At 41.6% G+C, this 26,959-nt stretch overlaps 1 protein-coding gene across 1 annotated transcript; it reads left to right on the top strand.

Moving 5' to 3' along the window:
- Positions 1-4,819: 4,819 nt before the first annotated feature.
- Tbpl2 (TATA-box binding protein like 2) lies at positions 4,820-26,594 on the top strand. The gene is made up of 7 exons (XM_042682514.1): positions 4,820-4,873; positions 7,934-8,376; positions 8,988-9,075; positions 12,567-12,658; positions 16,972-17,139; positions 20,145-20,239; positions 26,506-26,594. The coding sequence occupies exons 1-7, from the start codon at positions 4,820-4,822 to the stop codon at positions 26,592-26,594; spliced, it is 1,029 nt and encodes a 342-aa protein (XP_042538448.1).
- The last annotated feature ends 365 nt before the right edge of the window (positions 26,595-26,959 follow it).

The raw sequence follows: 26,959 nt of genomic DNA, 5'->3' as shown, positions 1-26,959 counted from the left end.
TACTAAGGCTTAAACACAGGGCCTAGGAGCCACTTTTAGTTTTTTCCATTCAAGGCTTGGGCTCTGCCACTTGAGCTACATCTCTACTTCTGGGACTGATCTTTTTGTTGATGTTTTGATTTGGGGATAAGTGTCTAAGGAAATTTTCCTGCCTGTGCTGGCTTTATACTGCAATCCTCAAATCTCAGCCTCCTGAGTAGCTAGGATTAATGATGTGAGACAGTGGTGCTTGGTTCATAGTCGGAGTATGAAATGGCATATGTGCCATTGGATGAGGAACTCTACACAGCATGTCTCAGAAGCAGATATTTTGAATAGGAGCCCCATCACCTAGGACAAGTCATTTAATCTCTCTGAAGCTCAGCACATTCAACCATGAGGGTAAAAGCAAGCCTATTTACTGGCTCAGGGTGTTGTTTAGTGGTAGAATGCTTGCTTAGCAGGCATAGGGATTCTGGGATTCTGCAGGTGGAGGAGGGAGGGAAACATACCTCCTAGGTCTGTCATGACACTTAAATGAGTTACTATATGAGAAGCACTTAGGATAGTGCTTGGGACACAGTCGGAAAAAAAAAAAGCTAGCTATTGGCTATTGTTCAACTAAACCATATTAACTTTGAATACGTAGAAAAGAATAAGGTTTTTGGATCAACACACACAAAAATAACAGAAAACACCCACAAAGAAACTTTTTGCTTGGGAATAATTTTAAGCTTACAGTTATAAAAATGGAAATAGTAGGAGAAACACCAGTGTGCCAAGTTTTTACTCAGAGTTACTTATAGTTAACATCTATTCCTTTGCTTGGTTGTTTGCATGACAGATCGCTGCAAATCTGTCTCTACTTATTCTTTTGCTATTGCTGAACAACAAATTACCACACATTTAGCAGCTTAAAGCACCACCAATGGGTAAGCTCATGGTTGTCTAGGCCCAAAGTCTGGGATAGGGTCACCAAGTTCATAGACCAAGGGCCTTACAAAGCTAAAAATCAAAGATTGGCCTTTCTAATTGCATGAAACAGTGTTCAACATCTTTAGCCATCAGATTAGTGGCATGCAATTCAAAATGACATTGAAGTTTCATCTCACCCAGTCAGAAGGTTAAAACATCAATAAAACAAGCAACAGTAAATACTGATGAGGGTGGGATGGAAGTGGAGCATATATACAGTTGGCAGTAATACAAATTAGTGCAGCCACTACGGAAATCAGTACAACGGACCCTTCTCCCAGAAAACGACTAAAACTAGAGCTACCATATCCAAAGGCACATATCCAAAGGTGTCAAAAGAAGTATACATGGGGGCTGGGATGTGGCTTAGTGGCAGAATGCTTGCCTCCCATGGATGAAGCCCTAGGTTTGATTCCTCATCACCACATATACAGAAAAGGCTGGAAGTGGCACTGTGGCTCAAGTGGTAGAGCACTAGCCTTGAGCCAAGGAAGCTCAGGGACAGCTACTAGGCCCTGAGTTCAAGCCCCAGGTCTGGAAAAAAAAAAAGAGCCATACATGGCTAGAGGCATGGTTCAACTGGTAGTTTAGATGCCTAGCAAGCTTCAGGCTAAGAGTTCAAAATCCCAGTACCTCCAGATGCCAGTAGTTTATACCTGTAACATTAGTTACTTGGAAACACAAATTGGGAAAACTGAGATTCCTGACAGACTAGCCTGGGCACACACACACACACACACACACACACACACACACACACACACATACACAAATACTGAGAGATTCTATCTCAACAGAAAATAATAGGCATGATAGGACATTGTTATCATCTTGCTATATAGGGCCTTAGGGAGAGTATAAATGGGAGAATTGAAATCCAGGCAAATTTCAAAACTAACCAGAGCAAAAAGGGATGGAGGAATAGCTTAAGCAGTGGAGCACCTTTCTAGCAAGCACAAAGCCCTCAGTTCAAAACCCAACACCACTAACTCAAAGCAAAACAAAACAGTGCTGGTGAAACAAAAAGCAGCATACAATAAAGATGCCTACATACCCGCATTTATTGTGGCACTATTTATGATAGGCAAGTTTGGAATCATTCTTGGTGTCCATCAAGAAACAAATGGAAAAACAAATGTGGTATAAATACCCAATCGAGTGTTATTCAGCTATAAAGAAGAATAAAATCCTGTCATATGCAGGGAAATGAAACTGGAGGCCATCAGGTTAAGCAAAATAAACCACATATTTGCTCTATATGTGGAATCTGGAAAAAGAGGACGATATGAAAAAAAGACATTACAAAGAAAAGGAAGAAGAACAAAGAGAAGGGTATAAGTGTGGGAATGTGGGCTAAATATGATCAGAGCATAAACTTTTTATGTTTGAAAATGTCACAGTGAAGCCCAGTATTTTGTACAATTGCCATGAGCCAAATGACAACCTCAGCAACAAAACATGCCCACAGATTGATCTTTCTGGAAGCTCTGGGAAGAATCCATTTCCAAAGTTTCTTCATAATTTAAATTTAGTTTCTTGTCACTGTAGGATTGAAATCTGTCTTCCCTTGCTAGCAGTCAAATGTGGTTCACTCCCAGTTCCTAGAGATTGCTCACACGCTCCACCCATTTCCAAAGCCAGCAGTGAAGAATCTTTCTCTTGACAAATCTACTTCCTGCTTGAAATCTCCCTCCCAAACAGCCATTTCCTTAGGGCTCCGTGGATTAGGTCAGGCTTCACCAGGATAATCTCTTTTTCTAACAACAACTGAGCCTTAATTACGTCTGCAAAAAAATCGCAGGACCTCCTAGGTTAGTGTTTAAATCGCTGGGAGAAGATGTGTACATAGCAGGGTGGGGGATTTGTGGGCTCTTTCAGTATTGTGCCTACCATGGGTCATGAGACACATTTTAAATCTGATTCAGTCAGCTTAGACTGCCATGAGAAAATACCACACTGGGTGACTTAAACAATAATGACATCTTGATTCACAGTTCTGGAGGTTGAATGTACAGAATCCAGATGTCAACAGGGTTGATATCTTCTGAGGGTTCTCTCCTTAACTGCCTTCTTGTTGAGCACTTCCACATCCTTTAGTGCTACATATGCACAATCTCAATGTCTCTGGATGTCCAAGCCTTCTCTTCTTACAATACCAGTCATGATGGATTAGGGTTTTGACCTCTGATTTTTAGGGGGAGCACAATTCAGTTCACATCAGTCTAATGGCATAATTAAGATCCAATTGTTATGAAGCTACTAGGCAGGGGCTGTGCTAAACATTTTTTTCATAGGATATCTTAATTCATTTTAATCATGAAATTACATATTATTATATAAAATTCTAGCTTTATCAAAACGTTTCTTTTTATTCTTTTGGGAGGGAGTAGAGCAGTACTGAGTTTGAACTCAGGACCTGGTGCTTTCAAAACACTATACTACTTGAACTATGCCCTTTTTGCTTTTGTTATTTTTCAAGTAAGCTCTCTCTCTCTCTCTCTCTCTCTCTCTCTCTCTCTCTCTCTCTCTCTCTCTCTCTCTCTCTCTCTCTCCCCTAGCTTGAACTTTAATCTTCCTATTTGTGTCTCTGTATAGCTGGGACGAAGGGCCACGACCTTGCCCTGATATTTACTGGTAAGATGAGGGTATCACAAATTTTTTGCTTGGATTTCTTTGGACCACAGTCCTCCCAATTTATGCTAACTCCCTCAGATTGTAGGTGTGAGTCACCACTTATAGCTTCTTTCTTGATTAGAAATGAGATTTCTTTTGTGATCTGATTCTTAGAGCATGTCTCTCTACTATAGTGTTTCTCCCATGTTCCTTTCTGAGGGCAGTTTCATCCACCAAGTGTTACTGAAAGGATGGGCATGGTAGAGATGCAAAGATGAATAACCAGCATTTCTGTTCTTAGAAACAATAGTCAAGTAGGAAAGATGTATCTTATGTGGATGTCTCCATGAACATTTTGAAATCTCTTACTCCAAGTGTCAATTATATTTATAGACCATTAAGTTTTTACAAAAGCTGAGGCACTAAAAATTGAAATGATTATTTCAAGCAAGAGAAACCCTCTCTGACTATTTGGGTTTGTGTTACTTTCTTGTGTGGCCTGAATCATAAATGCAGAGCAACACAGGTCATTCTGGGTGTGGCCTTAAGTAATTTTTCTGTGATTAACAAAAAAAAATTCCCAGGTTTGAAGGTGAAAAATAATGATAAAAAATACTACACCTGTTGGTTGCTGGTGGCTCATGCCTATAATCCTAGCTATCCAGGAGGCTGAGATCTGAGGATCTCAGGAAAATCTATGAGATGCTTATTTCCAATTAACCACCAAAAAAAGCTGCAAGTGGAACAGGGGTTCAAGCAAGCGATAGAGTGTCAGCCTTGAGCCAAAAAGCTGCAGGACAGTGGCTAGGCCCTGGGTTATCAGGATTCTCTCTCTCTCTCTCTCTCTCTCTCTCTCACACACACACACACACACACACACCTTCAACCTGATTAGCTTAGGTGCCTCAAATTCTGCGGCTTTCCTAGGCAAAAGACAAAGAATCTTCGATTTTTCCTCACTGTCCACTGCACTCACTTTATACCACTTGCACGCGGGGCTTCTTCTGGAGGCAAAGTCAGCATCTGCAAGCACTGAAGAGAAGGGCCTTTGCAGGCCTAGGTGCTGCTCAGGTGTGGGCACTGTGGTGATTGCACTGGGTGGCTCCCCTGCCCTGGGCCCAGCTCTGCAGCCCTTCAATCCCCGGGTCTGGGGGCGTGGATTCTGCCCCACCCACCTCACATGCAGCTGGGCTGATAAAAAGGCTCTGTAGTACCTGGCTCCCCCAGCTCCCCGACAGAAGAACCTCCACCCATGGAGGAGGAGGCGTACCTCGAGTTCTACCTGGACCGCTGCGCCGCTGTCCAGGTGAGCCTGGAACCTGTGCTGCTGTCCTAGCATCAGGGGCCTGGGCCTGTGGCTGGGCCGCAAGACCTCCTAGCATCGGGGGCCTGGGCCTGTGGCTGAGCCACAAGGCCTGTGGGCCATACGGCTTGGCCTTCGTTCTCTCTTACAGTTGCTGCTTTGTGGGGGGCAAAGTTGTCTCCTATTCCAAGTAGCCCTGGTGTTGGACATTGAAGGGATGTCCGCCTCTGACGGACAAGGACAGGTTTGAGCATGTCACCTGGAAGAGTTGGGGATTGTGGTGTTCATATGAACAAATGTGAATTGGAGCTGAGCGGGAATGGCTTATTCCTGTTACCCTAGCTACTCTGGAGGCTGAGATTGAGAGGATCAAAGTCCAGTTCAGCCAGGGCACAAATGCGATACTCTATTCTAAACACAAGGAACACCAAAAGGGCTGGGGATGTGGCTCAAGGGGCAGAGGCCTGTCTGGGCCAGTACAAGGCCCCGTACAAACCTCAGTTACACCCTTGGTGTCTTTCATTGGTTAGGAATTTTTTTTTCTCTTGTAGTGTTTATGGCAGTGGCTAGTCCCTAACCTAGACTCAAGCCATCTTCCTGCCTCAGCCTTCCTAGTATATGAGACACTTTGCTCCTTCTTAAGAATTTTTTCCTTGTGCAATCCATCTTAAAATGTGTTCTACAAAGGAGTTCCAATTCAACCTGTCAATTTATAAGTACAATCTGCCCTGATCAATACCATCCTTTCCATTCTTAAGATTTAAAAAAAATTATAGTTAAGTCTTACAGAAAAGAGAGGAAGAGATCTTGAAGTCAAAGAGAAGTTTATGTTGGTGAAAAGATTAATTTTTGTTTGCTTTGTGTGTGGGTACTGGGGCTTGAACTCAAGACTTCCCTTTTACTTGCTCCTACTCTACCACTTGAGCCACATCTCTAATTCCAGCCTTTTGCTGTGTAATCAGAGATAAAGTCTTCACAGATTTGTCTGGCTTTCAACCAGTAGACAATAGTTTTATTTATGTACTTATTTATTTGTTGGCAAGAATCAGCACTGAGGTGGAGATGGTGACATTCCACAGCACTCCATCCAGCAGTGAACCCTGGCAGGAAAGGTTCTGGGAACTCCACAGTAATGGTTCCATAAAAGCTGGGGAACAATTTCTTCAGCTGTGGGGCTAAGGAAGCCATAGACTCACTTCTAGTAGGTTCTGCAGGTGAACTGGAAAAGGGGGCTGGCGAGGTTCCATCACCACCAAACATTATTCAACATCACACCATTTCCTTCAAGTCCTTGTTAAAGTTTAGTGCCATTGAGTGAGTATTTCATCCCCCAGAGAATATGCCATGATGGGAGAAGGAAGGAAGGCTGGGATTGTTGCTTAGTGCCAATTGGCTGATGAGAGCCTCTCCAGCAAGACAAGACATTGCAAGGAAAGCTGTGAGGAACTGGAGCCCATTGTCCCCACCTCCCACTCTGTGGGTGGGCCCAGGAGAGACGTGGGCTAATGATAGCATTCTGAACAAAAGAGAGGTCAAAAGTCCTATTTCAAGAGACTAGCTTCATGTCTCCAAGTATTTTCTTTGAATAGCTGGTCACCCCTGCCACCTGCTGGATTTGTAATAACAGAGCAGTTCAGTAGGGTCCAGTCAGACTGTTAGCTGAGGTAGCTTTTCCACCTAGAGCATGAAACACCGTATGTGCACTCAGCTGTCAGAGGCACAATCTAATGGGCCAGATTATCCTATACACAGGGCTCAACATCTAGGATTTAGGCCTGCAGCTTATGAGAACCAAGGTAATAGAATTTTATTGGTAATAAAGCACATGATTTTTTTTTTTAACATCAGCTACTTCCTTCAGGTGCATGCTAATTCACTCAGTGGCTGGGAAATGATCATTGAGCAGCCTTCCTTGGATTGGAAACACAATACACTGATTTAAACTATTTTTAGCATTTAAATCCCTGAGGCTCTTTTTTCCTATTGTAAATTCTTGTTACTTGAATATTTTCTTACCTCTCCTTTAATTAGAAAAATAATGCCAAGTCTTAGTGAGTGTTGATTAGTACTTGATGCTGTATCTTAAGCTTCACATATTATATTCTTTAAAACAGGAATTTAGGGCTGGGCAGGTGGCTCAGTGATAGAGTGCTTGCCTTGCAGACATGAAGCCCTGGGTTCGATTCCTCAGCATCACATAAGTAAAAAAGCTGGAAGTGGCACTGTGGCTCAAGTGGCACTAGCTTTGAGCTGAAGAGCTGAGGGACAGCACCCAGGCCCAGAGTTCAGGCCCGACAACCAATAAAAATAAAAACAAAAACACCTATTCTGTTGGCAAGAGGATCACAATTTTAAGGTCAGCCTAAGCAAAGTTAGCAAGTAATTATCTCAGAACCAAAATGAAAGTAGAAAGATTGAGGGTAGTAGTAGTAAGGTATTTGTCTAAGCACAAAGTCTTGGATTCCATACCCAAGAGTAAGAACTAAACTTAATTAAAATTTTAAAACTTATTTAAGGTGGGCACTGGTGGCGTATCCCTATAATCCTAGCTACTCAGGAGGCTGAGATCTGAGGATCAAAGTTTGAAGTTAGCCTAGGCAGAAGAGTCCCAAATAACCAGAACTAGAGGCATGGCTCAAGCCGTTAGAGCATTACCCTTGAGTCAAAAAGACAAGTGAGAACTTAAGGCCTTGAGTTGAAGCCCCAGTGCCAGTCCCTCACCCCCAAAAGAACTTATATAAATTAAGACTTCTGAAGTTTGCAACTTTAGTACATTGAGTTTTGTACACAATTTAGAGTGTACACATTTAGAAAATAGTCATTCAATTGCTTCTAGTACCAATTTGGATTTGGAAAATGGCAACTTATTATGGTTCTAACCCTGGTAAGAAAAAAAATGGTGATAAATGTTTTTCCTTCATTTTAAGGTGTATTTTTCTGTTTCTGTTAAGTGTACTATAACATTTTAATAGTCTTAAAAATACTCTGTAGAAACACATGTTGTCTTCTCTCCATAGTGATATCTCTTTGGTGTAATGTTCTGTTTCATCATGTTTTGTCTAGGATGACCTTGCCCTGCCCATGTCTCCTCTGTTCAACTCAGCCATACCTTATGATGTGTATGGAGCCAATCCACCCAATCCAGGAAATGAATTTAACTCACATCTTAGAGAAACCAAAGAACCATCCAGTGATTTCTCATCTGTGGATCTTAGCTTCCTACCAGATGAACTCACCCAAGCAAACAAAGACCAGACAACTGTGGAATGCAAACAAGAAGTTGAGGAAAATTGCAAAATCCCAAGTCCACAAAATGGGCTACCATTGCCCAGTGAAGAGGATGCTGGGCCAGGCTTAAATGGCAGCAGTCTGTCAAGTGATGCTGACTGGGCCCAACCCTCTGCAGAGAAACAAAACTCTGATGATGCCTCTCTTCTGGCCTCCATATCTCCGATGGCTCCAATGAACCCTGTGTCCGAAAGTTCTGGAATTGTACCTCAACTACAGTAAGCATGTTTGTTTTTAAATTCAATGATGCTTCTGGGTACAGGTCATATATTCATAAACACGACAGTTCCAGGATACTAGTCTAGGGAAGCGAATTTCAGAGCTCATTGTTCTTTATCAGTTCTTAATAGATTCAGGCCTTGGATGGTTTGGTTATCTATAACACGAAACACTTTATTTTTGTTTCCCAAAGAGGGAGTATAAGATTAATAGACACATTCTTGAGGGATTGCATTATTTATGCCAAAAGACTTCAGTTACTGAAAATTGTGGTTAGGATAGGATAAACACAGAAGATGTAAAAATGTGAAATTGAATTCAATTTGCAAATTGGTTTGGCATCGCAGTTTCCACTTTGAGACATTGTTTTTAAAGAAGTTTGGAGACTTAATTTTATATAATGAAAATTTAGAAAATGCTGTTTTAGTACTTTGGGATTTTATACTTACTAGGGACCATGTTACTACATATTTTACATTGAAATATATAGAGAATTCTATCCCTAAGAAGTTGCTAAGGTGTGGCTTTAGCAATGAGGAGGTTAATAAGTTATTTTGCCATTTTAGGTTTATATCTGATATAATGTCTAAAGTGAACTTAATTTCTTCAGGAACATAGTTTCCACTGTAAATCTGGCTTGTAAATTGGATTTGAAGAAAATAGCTTTGCATGCCAAAAATGCAGAATATAACCCAAAGGTAAGACTGCTCAGTATTCCTTTCAACCATTACCTTCTCTATATATTTGATTTCTTTCATATGATTGTGGGGGTGACCTTTTTTTTTCTTAAGAAAAAAAGAAAAGAGCCAAGTGTTGGTGGCTCATGCCTGTAATCCTAGCTACTCTGGAGGCTAAGATCTGTAGATTACAGTTCAGAGCTAGCCTGGGCAGGACGGTCTGTGAGACTCTTACCTCCAATAAACCACCAGAAAACCGGAAGTGGCGCTGTGGCTCAAGTGGTAGAGCTCTAGCCTTGAGCTGAAGAGCTGAGGGACAGAGCCCAGGCCTAGAGTTTAAACCCTATGACCAACAAAAAAGAAAAAAGAAAAAAAAATTCTTTTTGTTGGTGGCAGGGCAAGAACTGAGGGTCTCACTCTCACTTCATTGTTTCCAGGCTTTTCTGCTCATGTTGGAGCTCTATCACTTGAGCTATGCCTTCAATGCAACATTTTGCTGGTAAATTGGAAATGAAATATCTTGGACTTTTTTTCCTGGGCTGTCTTCAGACATATCCTCAGATTCCAAACTCCCGAGTACACAGGATTACAGATTTGACCCACTTGACACCTGGCTCTAAAAAAAATTTTTTTTTTAATGGAAATCTTTGGCAACTCAAAAAGGTGATGATTACCGGGCACTAGTGGCTCACACCTGTAATCCTAGCTACTCAGGAGGCTGAGGTCTAAGGATCAAAGCTGGAAGCCATCCCAGCCAGGAAAATCCCTGAGACTCCTATCTCCAATTCACCACCAAAAGCTGGATGTGGAACTGTGGCTCAACTGGTAGAAGCTAGCCCTGAACAAAGAAGCTCAGGAACATGCCCAGACCAGTTCAAGCCCCACGATTGGCATTCCCCCCCCCCCCCATACACACACACAAAGATTATCTCCCTTTCTCTTTAGAAGTTATAAAATAATCTCACTGTCTGTTTTGAATAAAGCAGTAATGGAACAGTTCCTAAAATTAAGATCTTGTCCTTGATTTTCAAAAATATATTTCCGTCCATCTAATTTCAGCTATTTGGGACACTAGCTCTCTTGCAATTCTATTTTATTAATGGAAATATTTCTTTCTAAATGTCGCAGTAAGCTGACACTTGTGTGTTTTTCCATTTATAGATTCTCTTATTTGAGAAAGCAAAATTGTTGAAGGTGTAAAGTCCACACTTTCAGTTACTAATGTAAGACTCTGGGATTTCCTGTCCTCAAAGTTTAGTAAGCTCTAATCTTTGCCTTGCCAAAGGCAGGTGACCTGTTTTTGATGCCCTGTTTACCTAAGAGAATTGGATTGGTTAACCTCATCAACTCAGAATGATTTTCCAGGGTCTGTACAAGGGAGTCTAATGAGAAAATCCACCCTAATAGAAAGCAGAGACCTTGTAAGGATCAACTACTGAAGAGTTTAAGGATTTGTTTTTGATGTTGTGACGATGTCCTTGCTGACATCCAGATTTCACATTACCTGAATGGTATCTTTTTCTGTTACATATTGCTGGCTATGGTATGGGCAGAAATAAAGTAACAAGGTAAAATTCTTTTTTTCTGGGGGGGGCAGGTTCGGCGTGGGGCCTAAACTCTGGGCCTGGGCGCTGTCCCTCAGCTCTTCAGCTCAAGGCTAGCGCTCTACCACTTGAGCCACAGCACCACTTCTGGCTTTTTTCTTTTTTCTTATGTGGTGCTGAGGAGTCGAACCCAGGGCCTCATGCATGCAAGGCAAGCGCTCTACCTCTGAGCCACCTTCCCAGCCCACAAGGTAAAATTCTTAACTTACAACAGTAAGTGATCACATTATTGAACCATCTGCACCTTAAGCACATTTGTATTCCCCATTGTCTACTGTTTTCCTCTCCGTTTTGTGGTGAAAGAGAATTTGGGGACCTGTCTGAACCTAACAGCTAAAAACATTCTGGCTTGGCACTCAAGCTAGCTTAAGGATTTAACAAAATGTATAGCAGATGAGAGGGCTAGCTTTTAGTAAACACCTGAAAATCACTTAAGAGGCCTTGGTCTGTTCTATGTAGTACTCTTTGCCTAACAAGCACAAAATCTTGGAGCTAGCTGAGGGAGACTCTCAGTTAACACTTCACATCTGAAATTGCCTGATATGTTAAAGTGTCTATGATCTGGAGAAGTAGCCCCAGCCCAAAAGATGGAGCTTTGCATGGAACTCATCCCCAGCTTCCTAGGGGGAGAAGAGTTAAAGGAAGGTATCTGTGTAGGAGCAGGGGGATGAGCAGGTGATTTAAGGATGTGTCAATGTTGTGGGCCAGCAGGTCTCAACTCCTATGCATTAGCACCACCTGGAAAGCAGACTCATACATCTGCTCTGTAACCAACCATCCTTGTACCTTTTCGTCTATTGTCAGCATACCTATCCTTCATTCTACATGCTCTTTTCTGGTTTGGATTGCCTAATGGGTACTTGAGCCATGCTTTGTTTCAGTTATTTTAGTCTTAACATTTATACCTGGTCTGTCTGGACTCCAATTTCCTTTTATTTTTCTCATATGTCACAAGGTCTAACTTTTATTGGTTGAGATGGGGAAAGAGGTCTCTCAAGCTACTTTTTGCCAGGGCTGGCCTTGAATTTTGATCCTCCCAAATAGCTGGAATTATAGGGGTGAGACATCATACCTAGCTCTTGGTTTGTTTTGGTTTTGTTAGGGTTTTGTGTTTGTTGTTGTTTTGTCAGTCATGGGGCTTGAACATAGGGCCTGGGAGCTGACCCTGAGCTCTTTTGCTCAAGGCTAGCACTCTACCACTTTGAGCTAGGCTCCATTTCTGGTTTTTGAGTAGTTAATTGGAGATTAATTGGAGTCTCATCGGGGCTTTTCTGCCGGGGCTGTTCCTCAGATCTTGGCCTCCTGAGTAGCTAGGATTATAGATGTGAGCCACTGGTGCCAAGCAGTTTTGTTAGTTTCTGAGACAGAGTCTGGCTGTGTGGTCCAGGCTGGCCTCAAAATTTTAATCCTCCTGCCTCAGCCTCCCTAGAACTGGGATTACAACTCTGCGCCACCATGCCAGACTCAGATGTACTTATCATGACTGTTTTTTCAAAGATTCTGGGAAAGAAGGACATGTGTCAATGCAAGTCTGATTAGTTATGGTTTTACATCCTATCTGCCATTTCCTGTGTGACATGGGGAGTTAAAGAACTACTTGTTTCCATGTGCACTAAGGAAAATACTCAATACTGTCATGAAGATAAATGAGAGAAAACCGATAGCACACCCTTATAGATAGGACCTGGAATTTTACCTATTAATATTACTATTTTGCACCTGGATTTTAAAGTACATTTTAAAATCAAATTCTTTTGGGGGGAGAGGGACACACCCAGACATTTATTAGCTTCTCTCCCATCCAATCTCAGTTTCTTCAAGATTATTTTCATGTGCAGCCCAGCTTTCCAGCTGGGCTAGTGTTAGCTGTTAGCAGAGACTAATTCTCCTCTGGGCTTCTGTGTACAGAGGTTTGCTGCTGTGATAATGAGGATCCGAGAACCTAGGACAACAGCCCTCATATTTAGTTCTGGGAAAATGGTCTGCACCGGAGCCAAAAGGTAGGAGAAACCCATCACCCGCTTCTCAGAGGGACAGCTCACTATGTCAAGTGAGGAAGCATAGCATTTGGGTAAACGTAGAAATAAAAGTGGTTTTCTTTTAACTTCAATCTTTAGTATCTTTAGTTGTACAAAGGTTTCCACTTGTGAGTTTTTGAGTACAATGCACCCCATCTCTAATTCTCCCCATCTCTTCCAACCTATTTTCATTTTCATATCTACATTAGATATCATGACCACATTTATACATCCTTCCTCTCTCCATTCGTCTACCCTCCCTCTCCTTGACCCACTTTGTGACAGCACAAGTTTCAGCTTCTCAGTACTCTTTTTTTTTTGGTCAGTCATGGGGTTGACTTCTGGGCCTGAGCGCTGTCTCAGCTCTTCAGCTCATGGTGAGCATTCTTGCGGTTTTCTGGTGGTTTATTGGAGATAAGAGTTTCATGGCCTTTCCTGCCCAGGCTGGCTTTGAACTGTGATCCTCAGATCTCAGACTCCGGTACAGCTAGGATTACAGGCATGAGTCTCCAGAGCCCAGCTTTAGTACTCATTTTGTTAAACTGTGCATTAGTCGTTCAAAGAAGTTATATCATTGGAATTCTCCCTTATATACACCATATTTCAGTTGATTTGTTTGTGCATATATGCATATGATCCATATATGTTTACATACGTTTATAATTTAGATGTGTTAGGCATAAAATACGTTTGGCAAAGTTCCTTCAATGAAATGCCCGATTTTGAGATAAAAGCACTTTCAGTCTTGTCATATTGAATATACTCATATTCTTTACGGTCTTCCCTTCTAAAGAAAGTTAACTAAGTTATCAGAACTTGTTTGCAAGATGCATTGTTTACTGTACTTGCTTTATTTTTATCTTTCTTAGTTTAAATTTTATTTTTTATTGTTAATATAAAGGTGCTAGGTTACAGTTAGCTAAGTCAGGTAAAGAGTACATTTCTTTTTTTGAATAATGTAACCCTTTTCCTCACACTCTCCCAGTTTTTTCCTCTTGTCTCCATCCACAAGTTGTCAAGGTGTATTGTTTTTAGAAAACTATAGTAATGACAAGGGATGTTCTGAGCCTAAAGGAATACGTCATTCTCGTGGACTTTCCTCATTGTAGATGAGTGAGTAGGAATTTCTAGTAGACATTTCTGAAGCATTAGCTCAGGAGGCATCTGAAAAGCCTTGTCTTTTCTGGATCTCCTGCAGAGGTAGCACTAAGCCGATGTGTGTTATTTCCTGATAAAGCTAGCGGGAGTGCTGCTCTCCTTATAAGTTCTGGAAAATTGACAGCAAGTCATCCTTCTGAAATGCTAGGCCAATTGCTTCTCTCCTAGAGATATGCCAAGCATCCATTTTCTCCTGTGCACCCTGGCTGTCAATATACCCATTTATATCTGCTAAAGTGGTTGGCAAAAGTTACATTGTTTCAATGTACATTTCCTCAATTGCTAGTGAGATTCAGTACACCTTCATAGGCATGTAAATTGCTTACTATGTCTTTTGCTCAATATTCCATAGAGGTTATTTGTCTTTTGTTAATAGGTTTTGCATTTAAGTATTTTTTTTACCATTCTATACTGTAAATATTTTCCCAGATTACTATTTATGTTTTATGCTGACTTTTTAAAACACAGTTTAAATGTCTGTGTATAGTCTATCCATTTTTTTTCCTTTATGGTTTCTATGTTTCATGCTAGGAAGCTATTTCCCTGGCACAAAATTATATAAATATGGCTTCCATATGTTTGGTGGTCTTATTCGTAAGTCCTGCTTTGTATTGGGGAAGTATAATTGACATTTTGATTAATCTAGAGCTTTCTCTGAATGATAATGCTCTGTAACTGCAGTCCAGTGGGGTTGCCACTTGTGGCTACTGAACACTGAAAAGATGGCTAATACAAAGGACTGAAATTTAAATTTAATTTTTTTTTTTTTGTTGGGTCCAGTCGTGGGACCTGAACTCTGGGCCTGGGCGCTGTCCCTCAGCTCTTCAGCTCAAGGCTATCGCTCTACCACTTGAGCCACAGTGCCACTTCCGGCTTTTTTCTTTTTGCTTATGTGGTGCTGAGGAATCGAACCCAGGGCCTCAGGCATGCAAGGCAAGCGCTCTACCACTGAGCCACCTTCCCAGCCCTAAATTTAATTTAATTTAATTGGATGACTCTGGTTTAGAATTTTCTTCCTTCCTTCCTTTCTTTTTTTTTGTTGGTCATGGGGCTTGAACTCTGGGCCTGGGGCACTGTTCCTCAGCTCTTCAGCTTAAGGCTAGCACTCTACCACTTGAGCATCTGTGCCACTTCCGGTTTTCTAGTGGTTTATTGGAGATAAGAGTCTCATGGACTTTCCTGCCTGGGCTGGCTTTGACCTGCGATCCTCAGATCTCCGCCTCCTGAGTAGCTAGGATTACAGGCATGAGCCACCGGCGCCCGGCTTCTAGGATTTTATTTCAATGTAAGATCATGAGTTCAAGGTCAGCTTGGGCTGCATACTAAGACCAAATCACACCACCACTACAGCATCAAAAAGCTATTTATTGCTAGGCACCTGTGGCTAATGCCTATCATCCTAGGACCATGGTTTGAAGCCAGCCTGGGCAGGAAAGTCTGTGAGTAAGCACCAAAAAAGCTAGAAGTAGAGTTGTGGTTCAAGTGGTAGAGCAGTAGCCTGAATAACAAAACTCAAGAACAGCACCCAAGCCCTGAGTTCAAGCCCTAGGTAGGACTGGCGTGCACGCACACACAGGCACACATGCACACATTCCCTTTGGTCCAGGCAAGGATGTTCTCTCAGAATCCTCTGATTTGCAGCTCAAAATGGGACAACCTATGAAGGAGGGCAGAGGTCACAAAATCCGCTCAAGTATCACTTCTATCCGGCTCACTGTTGTGTTTTGACAGTAACAGATGGAAAGTATCAAGTGAGAAATGAGCCCCCAAATCTCAGGACTTCCCCCTATGAATTGAGGTTTGGGGTAAGAAACATTTGAAGAACATACTACAAAGTTAGAGTTTGTGTATTCTTATTCTGAGTGTGAGTTGGATAGCAGCCTGAGCAAAATTTAACAAATCTTAAAGAACTTTAATATTTATCTTCAGAGAGTTTTTTTTTCTGGTCCTGGGGATTGAATTCAGGACCTGGGTGCTATACCTGAGCTTTTTTGTTCAAGGCTAAGTGTTCTACTACTTGAGACACAGCTCTACTTCTAGCTTTTTGGGGGTAGTTTCTTGGAGATAAGAGTCTCTCAGGTTTTCCTACCTAGGCTGGCTTTGATTTGTGATCCTCAAATCTCAGACTCCTGAGTAGCTAAGATTACAGGCGTGAGCCACCAGCACCCAGCTATACTTGGGAATTTCTTGTGGGGGAGGGAGGATGCATAATTTGTCCCATAAAAATATGTGTATGTCAGTTGATTAGTAGTACATCCTTCATTCTCACGCTTTTTTGTATGAAATTTTCCTTATTTTTTTATTATCATTCCCATGTAAATACCATACACACTTTTAGACCAGATAGATGGTGTTTCTAAACTTGAGTGAGCATCTCAAGCGCCTAGAGGGCTTGTTGGCCCTGAATTGCTGGTCCTCACACCAGCAAATCCAAGATGGGACTTGGGTCTTAGCCTTTCTAAGTAGTTTTCAGGTGCTGCTAAAGGCCTACAGCCATGTTTTGAAAACCAGCAGAACGATTCTAGTCAAAGAAAATTTTAACACAAGCAAAAGTAGGGAAAGGTGACAAAGCAGGGATGTAGAGCATCTTCCTGGGAAAGGGAAAGCCCTGAGTTCCAACTCAGTATCGCCCACACAAAATAAGACAAATCACGGTAATTTAAGAACCAGTTTAACAATTGTACATTATACTAGACCTTTGACAACATGCTGGGGATAAAGGTATGGAAGCTAAGTCCTTCTCACAGAGCCTGTGGTTTCATAGATAGATACATTGCAAAATGGACATGGTACAAATAATAAAACTAGTAAAAAAAATGTTCAATGTAGCTGGGCACCAGTGGTTTGCACCTATAATCTTAGTTATTCAGGACGCTAAGATCTTGAGCATTATGGTTTGAAGTCAACCAGGGAGCAAAGTCCATGAGACTATCTCCAGTTAATCAGTCAAGCAGGGGACATGGCTCAGGTAGTAGAGTACCAGCAGACTCAGCCCTGAATTCAAACTCAGTTACTGGAATACACATGCACATACATGCGCACATACCCACAAATGTGTCTCATGTGAATACAACACAAACTAGAAAAGAATATAGTGATTAGGACATCTTTAATCAACTATGTTTGCCCCTCCCCAGCGAAGAGCAGTCTCGACTTGCAGCAAGAAAGTACGCTCGTGTGGTGCAGAAGCTTGGGTTTCCTGCCAGGTTCCTTGACTTCAAAATTCAGAACATGGTTGGAAGCTGTGATGTGAGATTTCCCATCAGGCTGGAGGGTTTAGTTCTAACCCATCGGCAGTTCAGCAGGTATGACAGCTATCTAGGTGGAATTTGCTTTTACTAAGGTATTGCAGTTACACTACGGGCTGCTTATACAGGTTATCTTTTGGAAAAGTGATAACTTACAAAAAAGATAATGGAGGCACAGTGGCAAAAGGGTTAAGAGACAGAGCCTGAGTCCTCCAAGGTTATTGTGTGGTCCCAGTCTTTGGAAACAGGGGTTCAAACTGCTATGTTGTCCGAGTGACCAATATAGGAAACACACACTCCTTACTGGGCTACGTCACCACTTCACTGCAGTCCTACAAAGATCACAGGCGGGCTGGTGATGTGGTTCAAGTGGTAGAGCATCCATAATCACTCAACTAAAAAGCTCACAGGTAAAGCCAGTATGTTGGCTTGAGGCCCACATGTCAAAACCCACTGATCTCTAGGCTTATAAAATAAACACTCTGGCTTTAGTAATGGCCTTAGCAAGAAGTGATAGGGAGTAGGATTGGGCTAAGTAAGTAGGACAGGGCTGACAGCTGTGCACTAAGAAAGGCCTGGAATTATGATAGAAGAGGGGCTATGACCTACTCAGGCCCAAAGCTATCTAGTTGTCCCGTTTTGTTCCATTGGGACAGGGTGTGTGTGTGTGTGTGTGTGTGTGTGTGTGTGTGTGTGTGTGTGTGTGTGTGTGTGTGTGTGTGTGTGTGTGTGTGTGTGTGTGTGTGTGTGTGTGTGTGTGTGTGTGTGTGTGTGTGTGTGTGTTCCACTCCAGTTTTGTTTTTGGGACAGGGTGTGAGTGTGTGTGTGTGTGTGTGTGTGTGTGTGTGTTCCACTCCAGTTTTGTTTTTGGGACAGGGTGTGTGTGTGTGTGTGTGTGTGTGTGTGTGTGTGTGTGTGTGTGTGTGTGTTCCACTCCAGTTTTGTTTTTGGGGTTTGTTTTTTTTTTTTGATAGTTTAGTGGAGATAAGAGTCTCACCAATTTTCCTGCCTAGGCTGGCTTCAAACTGAGATCCTCAGATCTCGGCATCCTGAGTCACTAAGTATATACCTGTGAGGAACTAGTTCCCAGAGAAAGCCCTCACTTTTGAGAGTGTGTGAAACTTTGGAACCCTCTAGACTCTGAAGTCATGGGCCGCCAGCCCACCATTTTTAGAACCAACTCTTACTAAATATATGAAGGGCTCTGCCTGAGTTTGAAGACTGTGAGCCCTCAGTCCACAGCCTTCATTTTCTTGGCCTAGCTCTCCTCATTGTGAAGGTTTTCCAGGGTCTGCCCTGGATCTTGAAGTAGCAAGCTTTCTACTGGAAGGCAAAGACAATGTGGTATTCCAGGAGCACAGGAGCATGGCCACCACTCCATATCCTTCATAGCCTCTCATTACCAGGATACACTTTCTGGGAACCAGAGGTTTGACATCTGCTGCAGTGAGGATCTTACTCCTTGCAAGCCTGAATGTAGCTTCCCTGCATGATCTGCATGATCTGAGCTTCCCCTTGTGCAGTCCGTTCTCCATTAGCCTTATTTTGAGAATAGCTGCATCATTCCACCAACTGTCCTTTTACATTCTGACTTTTTTTTTTTCAGTCCTGGAGCTTGAACTCAGAGCGTGGGCGCTGTCCCTGAGCTTTTTTGGTCAAGGCTAGCACTCTACACTTGAGCCACAGTACCACTTCCAGCTTATTCTGTTTATGTGGTACTGAGGAATTAAACCCAGGGCTTCATCATGCATGCTAAGCAAGCACTCTGCCAGTAAGCCACGTTCCCAGTCCTTGCTCAGACCTTTTTAAAACCTTTTAGAATAGGATAGATGATTTCAAATGCTTCAAAATCTCAGAACCCTTTTTTTTTTAAAGGTGGTTTTGTTTTTCTTTTCTTTTTTTCTCAGTCATGGGACTTGAACTCTGGGCCTGGGCGTTGTCCCTGAGCTCTTCTGCTCAAGGCCAGCTCTCTACCACTTGAGCCACAGTGCCACTTCCAGTTTTCTGGTGATTAATTGGAGATAAGAGTTTCACAGACTTTCTTGCCAGGGCTAGCTTTGAACCAAGATCCTCAGATTTCAGCCTCCTGAGTAGCTAAGATTACAGGCGTGAGCCACCGGCACCCGACTTTTTCTTAAGTTTTATCATGCTAAAATGCATGTAGAGGGGCTGGGAATGTGGTTTAGTGGTAGAGTGGGTGTCTAGCATGCATGTAACCTTTGGGTTCAATTCCTTAGTACCATATAAACACAAAAAGCTGGAAGTGGAGCTGTGGCTCAAGTGGTAGAGCACTAGCCTTAAGCAAAAGAAGCTCAGGGACAGTGCCCAGACCCTGAGTTCAAGCACCAGAACTGGCAGAATAAAATAAAATAAATGTACTTGCATGCTATTGGAACTTGGAAAATCAAGAAAAAAAAGGTTTATGCGCTATTACACACCTATTTTGCTGAAAGATAGAGGGCATGTAACCAATGAGATCTAATACATTAAATCTAATACCCTGTTACCTCAATTTCTACCTAGGATGTCTTGAAAACAAAAATTAAAAAAACAAAAACAAAATTAATTCTGTTCTTGGCTGCTGTCTGTGCCTATGCTTAGGGCTAAGAATGTAGGCTGGTATAAGAAAGTACTTGCCTAGCATCTGCAATAGTTATGACATACAACTTTAATATACAAGATGTATTGGGCATGGTGGTACATGTCTGTAATCCTAGTCCATGGTAGGCAGAGACAGAAGGATAAAGTATGATGCCAGCTTGGGCTACACAGCAAGTTCAAGACTGAGCTACATAGACTGTTTCATAAAACCAAACCTATGTATTTCTATATTCGGAGGGTATTGTCCTGAATGTGCACATACACAGATTCTCTCTCTCTCTCTCTCTCTCTCTCTCTCTCTCTCTCTCTCTCTCCCTCTCTCTCTCTCTCTCTCTTTCTCTCTCTCTCTCTCTCTCTCTCTCTCTCACACACACACACACATGCACACACACATTCTTGAATGTTTTGAGAAAGCAGATGAATAGAGCTATTTAAAACATTCTCCTTTTGTGTTTTAACAGTTATGAACCTGAACTATTTCCTGGCCTTATTTATAGAATGGTAAAGCCACGAATTGTGTTGCTTATCTTTGTATCTGGAAAAGTTGTGTTGACAGGTAAGTTCTAAGGTTATCTGATTTTCATGACATTTAATAGCTATGTGCATGCTTTGCTTTTGCTTTTAAATAGTTTTGTTTGCTATAATTCTTACTATTATGCAACACTGGAAAAGTGAAAAGGAGAAATGAATATAACATTACCCATAAGTCCTAATTCAAAAACAGTGGGATTTACTTTCATTTTTTATGCCACTTTATGTCATATTTTTGTATATGTGTATATGTATATACATATATATATATGTATAGAGTCATCTTTACATCTTGCCCTTTTATGGCCTGTTATAATGTATATAGCCTAACTCTGTTACAAACTCTGCAGAGATGTTTTTCAGGGCTACACAATGTTCTAAGAGGGGCTGACAACTTATCCATGAAGTGGCAAGTAGTGCCATGACTTAGACTTTGTGTGCCCTGGGGTCTCTGTTGAGATCGCTGAACTTTGTCAGTGTGGTATAAAAGCAGCTATAGACCTTCCAAAGAAGAATGACTATATACTGTATATCATATAATATCTCTGAAATTCCCACCCTATCCCCCCCCCACCAGCCAATTAAAAATATAAAAATCAAGCTGAGCACTGGTGGCGTATGCCTGTAATCCTAGCTAGTGAGAAGGTTGAGATCTGAGGATTACAGTTCAAAGCTAGCCTGGGCAAGAAAGTATGTGAATGCTTATTTCCAATAAACCACTCAGAAAAAGCCAGAAGTTGCACTGTGGCTCAAGTGGTAGAGCACTAGCCTTGAGGGGATAGCACCCAGGCCCTGAGTTCAATACAATTAAATAAAAATAAATAAAAATCATTACTGGATCACAGCAACAATCTTCAGGCTGGCTTTGGCCAGGGGCCCTATGTTTCCTGATCCTGTTCCAGTAATACGAGACACACTTACTCTTCCATTGTCAGATAGGTACTTTTCATTTTTGCTTGCTACTTAAAAATAGCACAAACATTTGGCTATTTTTATTTCTGGAGAATGAGTGTGGATGCTCAGAAATGAAACTTTTGTTTAAGGCTGTGACTGTTTTCAAGGTTCTTAGTATAAATTGCCAAATTCTGTAAAAGAATCATATGTTCCTTTCATCAGTGTATCTAAATACCTCTTACCCAACCCTCAGCAGCAATTAAATTTGACAAAAAGAAAAGTTTAGACAAGTGAAACTGATCTCTCTGATTTAAACTCACTGGTATAGATATAAATATAGATATAGATATAAATCAATCCCTTTACAACATAGTCAATAAATAGCATTTTATCTCTTATAAAGAGTATGCACATAACTTATCTTTTGTCTATGTAGTTTTTATTACTTTTTTCCATAGAGATTTATATGGAAGTACCATAATCATAATTATTCTTTTCTATATTTGTGACTTTTTCCGGATGGCTTACTTTTTACTATGTTTATAAAAGTTTTTTTTAACCTTGAAGGGAAATGATTGAGACTTTTCTATGTCATTTTATTAACTATTTGCTATTTTACTCTTTTCTACCAAAATAAGGGCTAAATTTATATGGCCTGAGCCAACTTGATCTCTCATCCTCCGAGTAGCCAGCCAACTTGACACTATTATTCTTCCCTTCTTATTAATTCATGATGCTGCCCTTTTTTTTTTTGGTCAGTTGTGGGGCTTGAACTCAGGGCCTGGGTGCTGTCTCTGAGCTTCTTTGTGCTCAAAGCTAGCAATCTACCACTTGAGCCACAGTGCCACTTCTGGTTTTTGAGTGGTTGGAGTCTCACAGAAACTTTTCTGCCCAGGCTGGCTTTGAACCATGTTCCTCAGATCTCAGCCTCCTGAGTGGCTACGAGTACAAGCCACTGGGCACTTGGCTTATGATGCTGCCTTTTGACCTACGTTTTTATATGTGGGCCTGATTTCCAGTTCTGCTGGGACCATACTATTATAAGCCTAGTGTGATTTTTCCCTGTATAATAAGAAGGCCATTTTCCCATCATTGCTTCACTTTTAACTTCCTGGCTCTTCTTGACTTTTTTTTTAATTTTCTTTCTTTTCTTTGTGTCTGTACCAAGGCTTGAACTCAGTGCCTTGAGCTCTTGCTTGGCTTTCTTTCTTTTTTTTTTTTGAGTCCGGTTGTGGGGCCTGAACTCTGGGCCTGAGCGCTGTCCCTCAGCTCTTCAGCTCAAGGCTAGTGCTCTACCACTTGAGCCACAGTGCCACTTCTGGCTTTTTTCTTTTTGCTTATGTGGTGCTGAGGAATCGAACCCAGGGTCTCAGGCATGCAAGGCAAGCGCTCTACCACTGAGCCACCTTCCCAGCCCCATTTGCTTGGCTTTCTTACATATGGTTGGCACTCTACTACTGAGTCACACCAGTCTGACATTTTGCTGGTTTATGGGAGACAGGCATTTCAAGGGGGCCTGGGAATGTGGCTTAATGGTAGAGTGCTTGCCTAGCACACTACAGACCTGGGTTCAATTCCTTAGTACCACATAAACAGAAAAACCTGGAAGTAGCTCTGTGGCTCAAGTGGTAGAGTGCTTGCCTTGAGCAAAGAAGCTTAGGGACAGAGCCTAGGCCCTAAGTTCAAGCCCCAGGACTGGCAGAAAAAAAAGGGTGGGGGAGTTTCTAGAACTTTCCTATGTGGGCTGGCTTCAAACCATGATCCTCTGATATCAGCTCCCTGAGTATCTAGGATCATAGGTGTGAGCCACCAGTACCTGGCTTGAATGCTGTTTCTTCCAAAGAACCTTTACAATTTCTCACAATTTCATCTCATCTAAAAATAGATTTTTCTAACTACCTGAAGTAATTTGAGAAAAATGGATAGTCATCAACTCAGTACCTAGCAGAGTAGAATATGCAAAATGATTTTATAACTTTCAGTAAGGTAATTTGCTTCTTTTCTCTAAGAAATAACTGATATGTCTTCAAAATGCAAAAAAGCCTGTCTGGAATCCAAGGATATTTTCAACAGAGCAAAACTAATTTCCTCATATGCCCCCAACATAGAGTCTAGAGTAATTAAGACCCCTGAGTGACTGAAGTGGTTTATTTTTACATGTTCTAGGGGAAGGGGATAAAGCCCGCAGGGCTAATTGAATATTATAGTACTAGAGATAGATATTACCCTACTTAAGGGAACAATCTTTTCAAGTTCTCTGGAAGGACACTTTGACATAAATGCTGTGTATTGTTACAAATCAGTCTTATTTTTTAAAGTGCACATGGCCAAGTTCAGTCCATGTTTGTGTCGTAGGTTTAAGTATCCTTAATTGAGATCAGCTTTCTTCCTTACCTGAAATAAAATAACAAAGCTCTCTAGCTGGGCTGCAGTGGCTCAAGCCTGTAACTCTAGCTACCCAAGAGGCTGAGATCTGAGGCTGGCGGTTGGAAGACAGCTAGGGCAGGAGAATCTGTGAGACTCTTATCTCCAATTAACCACCAAAAAACTGAAAGCAGAGGTGTGGCACCAGCCTTATTTTGTCCTTATTTTATGGATAAGGAAACTGAAACTCAAAGGTTGGGTAATATGTCTATTGTTTCAGAGCTGTTTTGTGGTAGAGCTGGCATGGCAGCATTTGATTTCACAGCCAGTCCTTCCTCCAGTGCATTGGGCTACCGCATTTCCACCTCACTCACCAAGGTTAGGAACTATGTTTATTCCCCAAAGTGGCCATCATTCCAACCTGCAGAGAAATAATGGCAAGCTTTGCTTAAGAAGCACCAGTCATCTAACGGGAGTCTGGCACCACAACAGGACTTAACTGAGTATTAATAAGTGAGGCTATAGCCTAATTGAGATTCTCTTAGTGTGTGTGGGTGTGTGCACACACATGCATGCTGGCACCAGAGCTTGAACTCCAGGCCTGGGTACTGTCCTTAGCTCAAGGCTAGCACTGTACCACTTGAGCCACAGCTCCATTTCTGGTTTTTTTTGGTAGTTAGTTGGAGACTAGAGTCTTATTGACTTTCCCAGCCAAGCTGGATTTGAACCATGATCCTCAGATCTCAGCTTCCTGAGTAGTTAGGATTACAGGTATGTGCCACTGGCACCCAGCTCAAAATCAGTTTCTGCAGAAACAAAAACTTTAGTGCTGAAACCAAAATCTGCTGAGACTTGAGGGCCTTTTCCTACCCATCCACAGGTATAGACTTTCTCTCACCTGTCAGTATTTCCCCACCCCCAGCCCTCATCTTTCAGGCTGGAGGACCACAGCTGTACTTTCATTACCTCTCAAAGCAAACAAACCTTATAAGTAAGTACTTACTCTTGGATTCTTTAACTTAAATTCAGAACATAAATTTAACCATTTTATAAGGAACAGGTCATTCATAGTGTTATGTGGATGTACTTCTATTCCTGCCTAGTTGTAAAATATTTTCTTAGCCCCAAAATAAAGATGTATCATTAATGTATCATTAACCATCTTCCTATCTCTGCTCTCCACCCCCCAGCTCCTTGTAACTACGTTTCAGTTAGATTTGCTTATTTAGGAGCAGTTCATAGAAATGGAATACATAGGACTTTTTGTGTTTGACTTGTTTCACTGACTGTGTTTTTCAGATTCATCCACATGGTAGCATGCATCTGTATTATCACTCTTTTTAATGGCTGAGTAATATTCTATTGCTATAGCTACTACAAATATTATTACCAAAGTTAAGTTCTATTCTATAGCTGCTACAAATTTTTCTGTCTTTGTGCATTGGTGGACATGTAGATTGTTTCCAAACTTAGCTTGTTGTGACTAATGTTGTAGTGTAAGTCTGTACTATTTGAGTTCCTGTTTTTAGTTTTAAGAAGTGTTTACCTAGCAGAATTGCTGGGTCATGTAGTAATTCGTTAACTTTTTTTGAGGATCCACCCAACTCTTTTCCACAGGAGCAAAACCGTTTTACATTTCTACATCTCCACATTCTTGCTACCAGTTATTTTCCTATAAGAAAAATTGATTACAGCTGATACTTGACTCTGAATCCCCATTCCTAGCTGTTTCACAACTCTATGGCTCCTTCTTTTGGTAGCTCCCCGTTCATGAGTGCTGGAGTTAGAGCAGATGACCACTTTGCAGATTTCCTGCAATTTTTATGAAGCTTTCTTGTCCAACTCTGTAGCTCTAAAGGGAGAACTTATGAATTCAGCTGTTTCCCATTTCTCTTTGTCTAAAAAGGTAAGGTTTTGTATTCTCACTAACCTCCTTCCTTCTTTGCTGCTTCTTACCCACACAAATGTCAGTGAATAGTTTCCTGGCTCTCAGAAGCCCTCTGCACTTTGGAAGTGAAGAAAGACTGACTGATAGTTCTCAAGAATAGGGGCTGTCTTAATTCATGTTTTACCCCCGTGTAAGCTCTATGCAATTATGTCCTAATTAAAGATTCCTCAAAACCTAAGACTTTAAGGATGACAATGACATAGTTTCCTTCTCAAATCCTTTCCCACATGTTACCATTTAAAAAAAACCCCTCTAGAATAGCTGTGCTTTTGTAGAAATGTGTCAGTGTTAAGGAAATGAGATGTTAACTAGTGGTGAACCCAGTTCACATCAAAGGAAGTGCATTCTGTGGGTAGCTCAGTGGCCACAGGTGTTGATCAGGGTCACTTGGGGTCATGTTTATGACACATTCTGTAGTTCTACTGAGCTCTATGTGGCTAAAGCTAACACAGTGGAAGTTCTAAAAGCTCCTGCTCAAGGGTGTGTGTGTGGGGGGAGGGTAACATGGCTAAAGTCACTAGTCTTTATTGGGAACAACTGCCACTTCTCAGATACAACTAGGGATATCATCCTATTAAAACACACTGGAAAGCTAGGTATGATGGTGCATGCCTATAATCCCAGTGCTACGGAGGCTAAGGCAGAAGGACTGAGAGTTCCAGGTCTCACCTGTCTCATACACACATACAAAAGCCAAGTGTGGCACCTCATGTTGTAAGTCCGCTGTTTGGGGGGCAGAGAGATTAGGAGGATCAGAGTTTGAGGCCAGACTGGGTAAAAAAAAATGTGAAGATCTCATCTCAAGCCACAAGTTGTGTAATCCCTGCTATGTGGGAAACGTAGGAGGATCATGGTCTGAGGCCAGCCTGAAAAGTGTAAGAACTTACTGAAAAATAACAAGTTTGGGGCTGAGGGCATGGCACAAATGAAGAATGCCTGCCCAGCAAGTACAAGCCCCTAAGTTCAAACTCCAGTATAGAGCCCCCCACCCCTGCCAAATTCTTTTAGTGACATGAAATCTTAGTGATAAGAAAATTTTGTATTGTTTTTATATTAAAATGATATAAACTTGTATTTATTTATAGGTGCCAAAGAGCGTTCTGAGATCTATGAAGCATTTGAAAACATCTACCCTATTCTAAAAGGCCTGAGCAAGCCAGGTGCTGATGGCTGAGATCTGAGGATCTCGGTTCAAAGCCAGCCAGGAGAAGGAAAGTCTATGCGACTCTTATCTCCAATTAGCCACCAGAAAACAGGAAGGGGAGCTGTGGTTAAAAGTGGTAGAGTGCTAGCCTTGAGCAAAAGAGCTCATGAACAGTGCCCAAGCCCCATAACCAGAAAAAAATAAAAATAAAAAATAAAAGGCCTGAGAATATCATTCAATAGTTCATATTATACTGGACTCCGCTACATTTCACTGTAGACAGCCTAGTATATTTTGACCTAATTACTATAAGATACTTCTGTTTGAGTCAGCTTGCCTAAGAAATGAAAATTCCTTATTCCAAGTGACTCTTGTATGTTATTTTAAAGAATGAA

Source organism: Dipodomys spectabilis, unplaced genomic scaffold, assembly GCF_019054845.1.
Source record: "Dipodomys spectabilis isolate Male_0828 unplaced genomic scaffold, ASM1905484v1 ptg000073l, whole genome shotgun sequence".
NCBI classification, from domain to species: Eukaryota; Metazoa; Chordata; class Mammalia; order Rodentia; family Heteromyidae; genus Dipodomys; species Dipodomys spectabilis.
The sequence above is the reverse complement of the archived record's forward strand: the minus strand, read 5'-3'. Positions and strand labels throughout refer to the sequence as shown.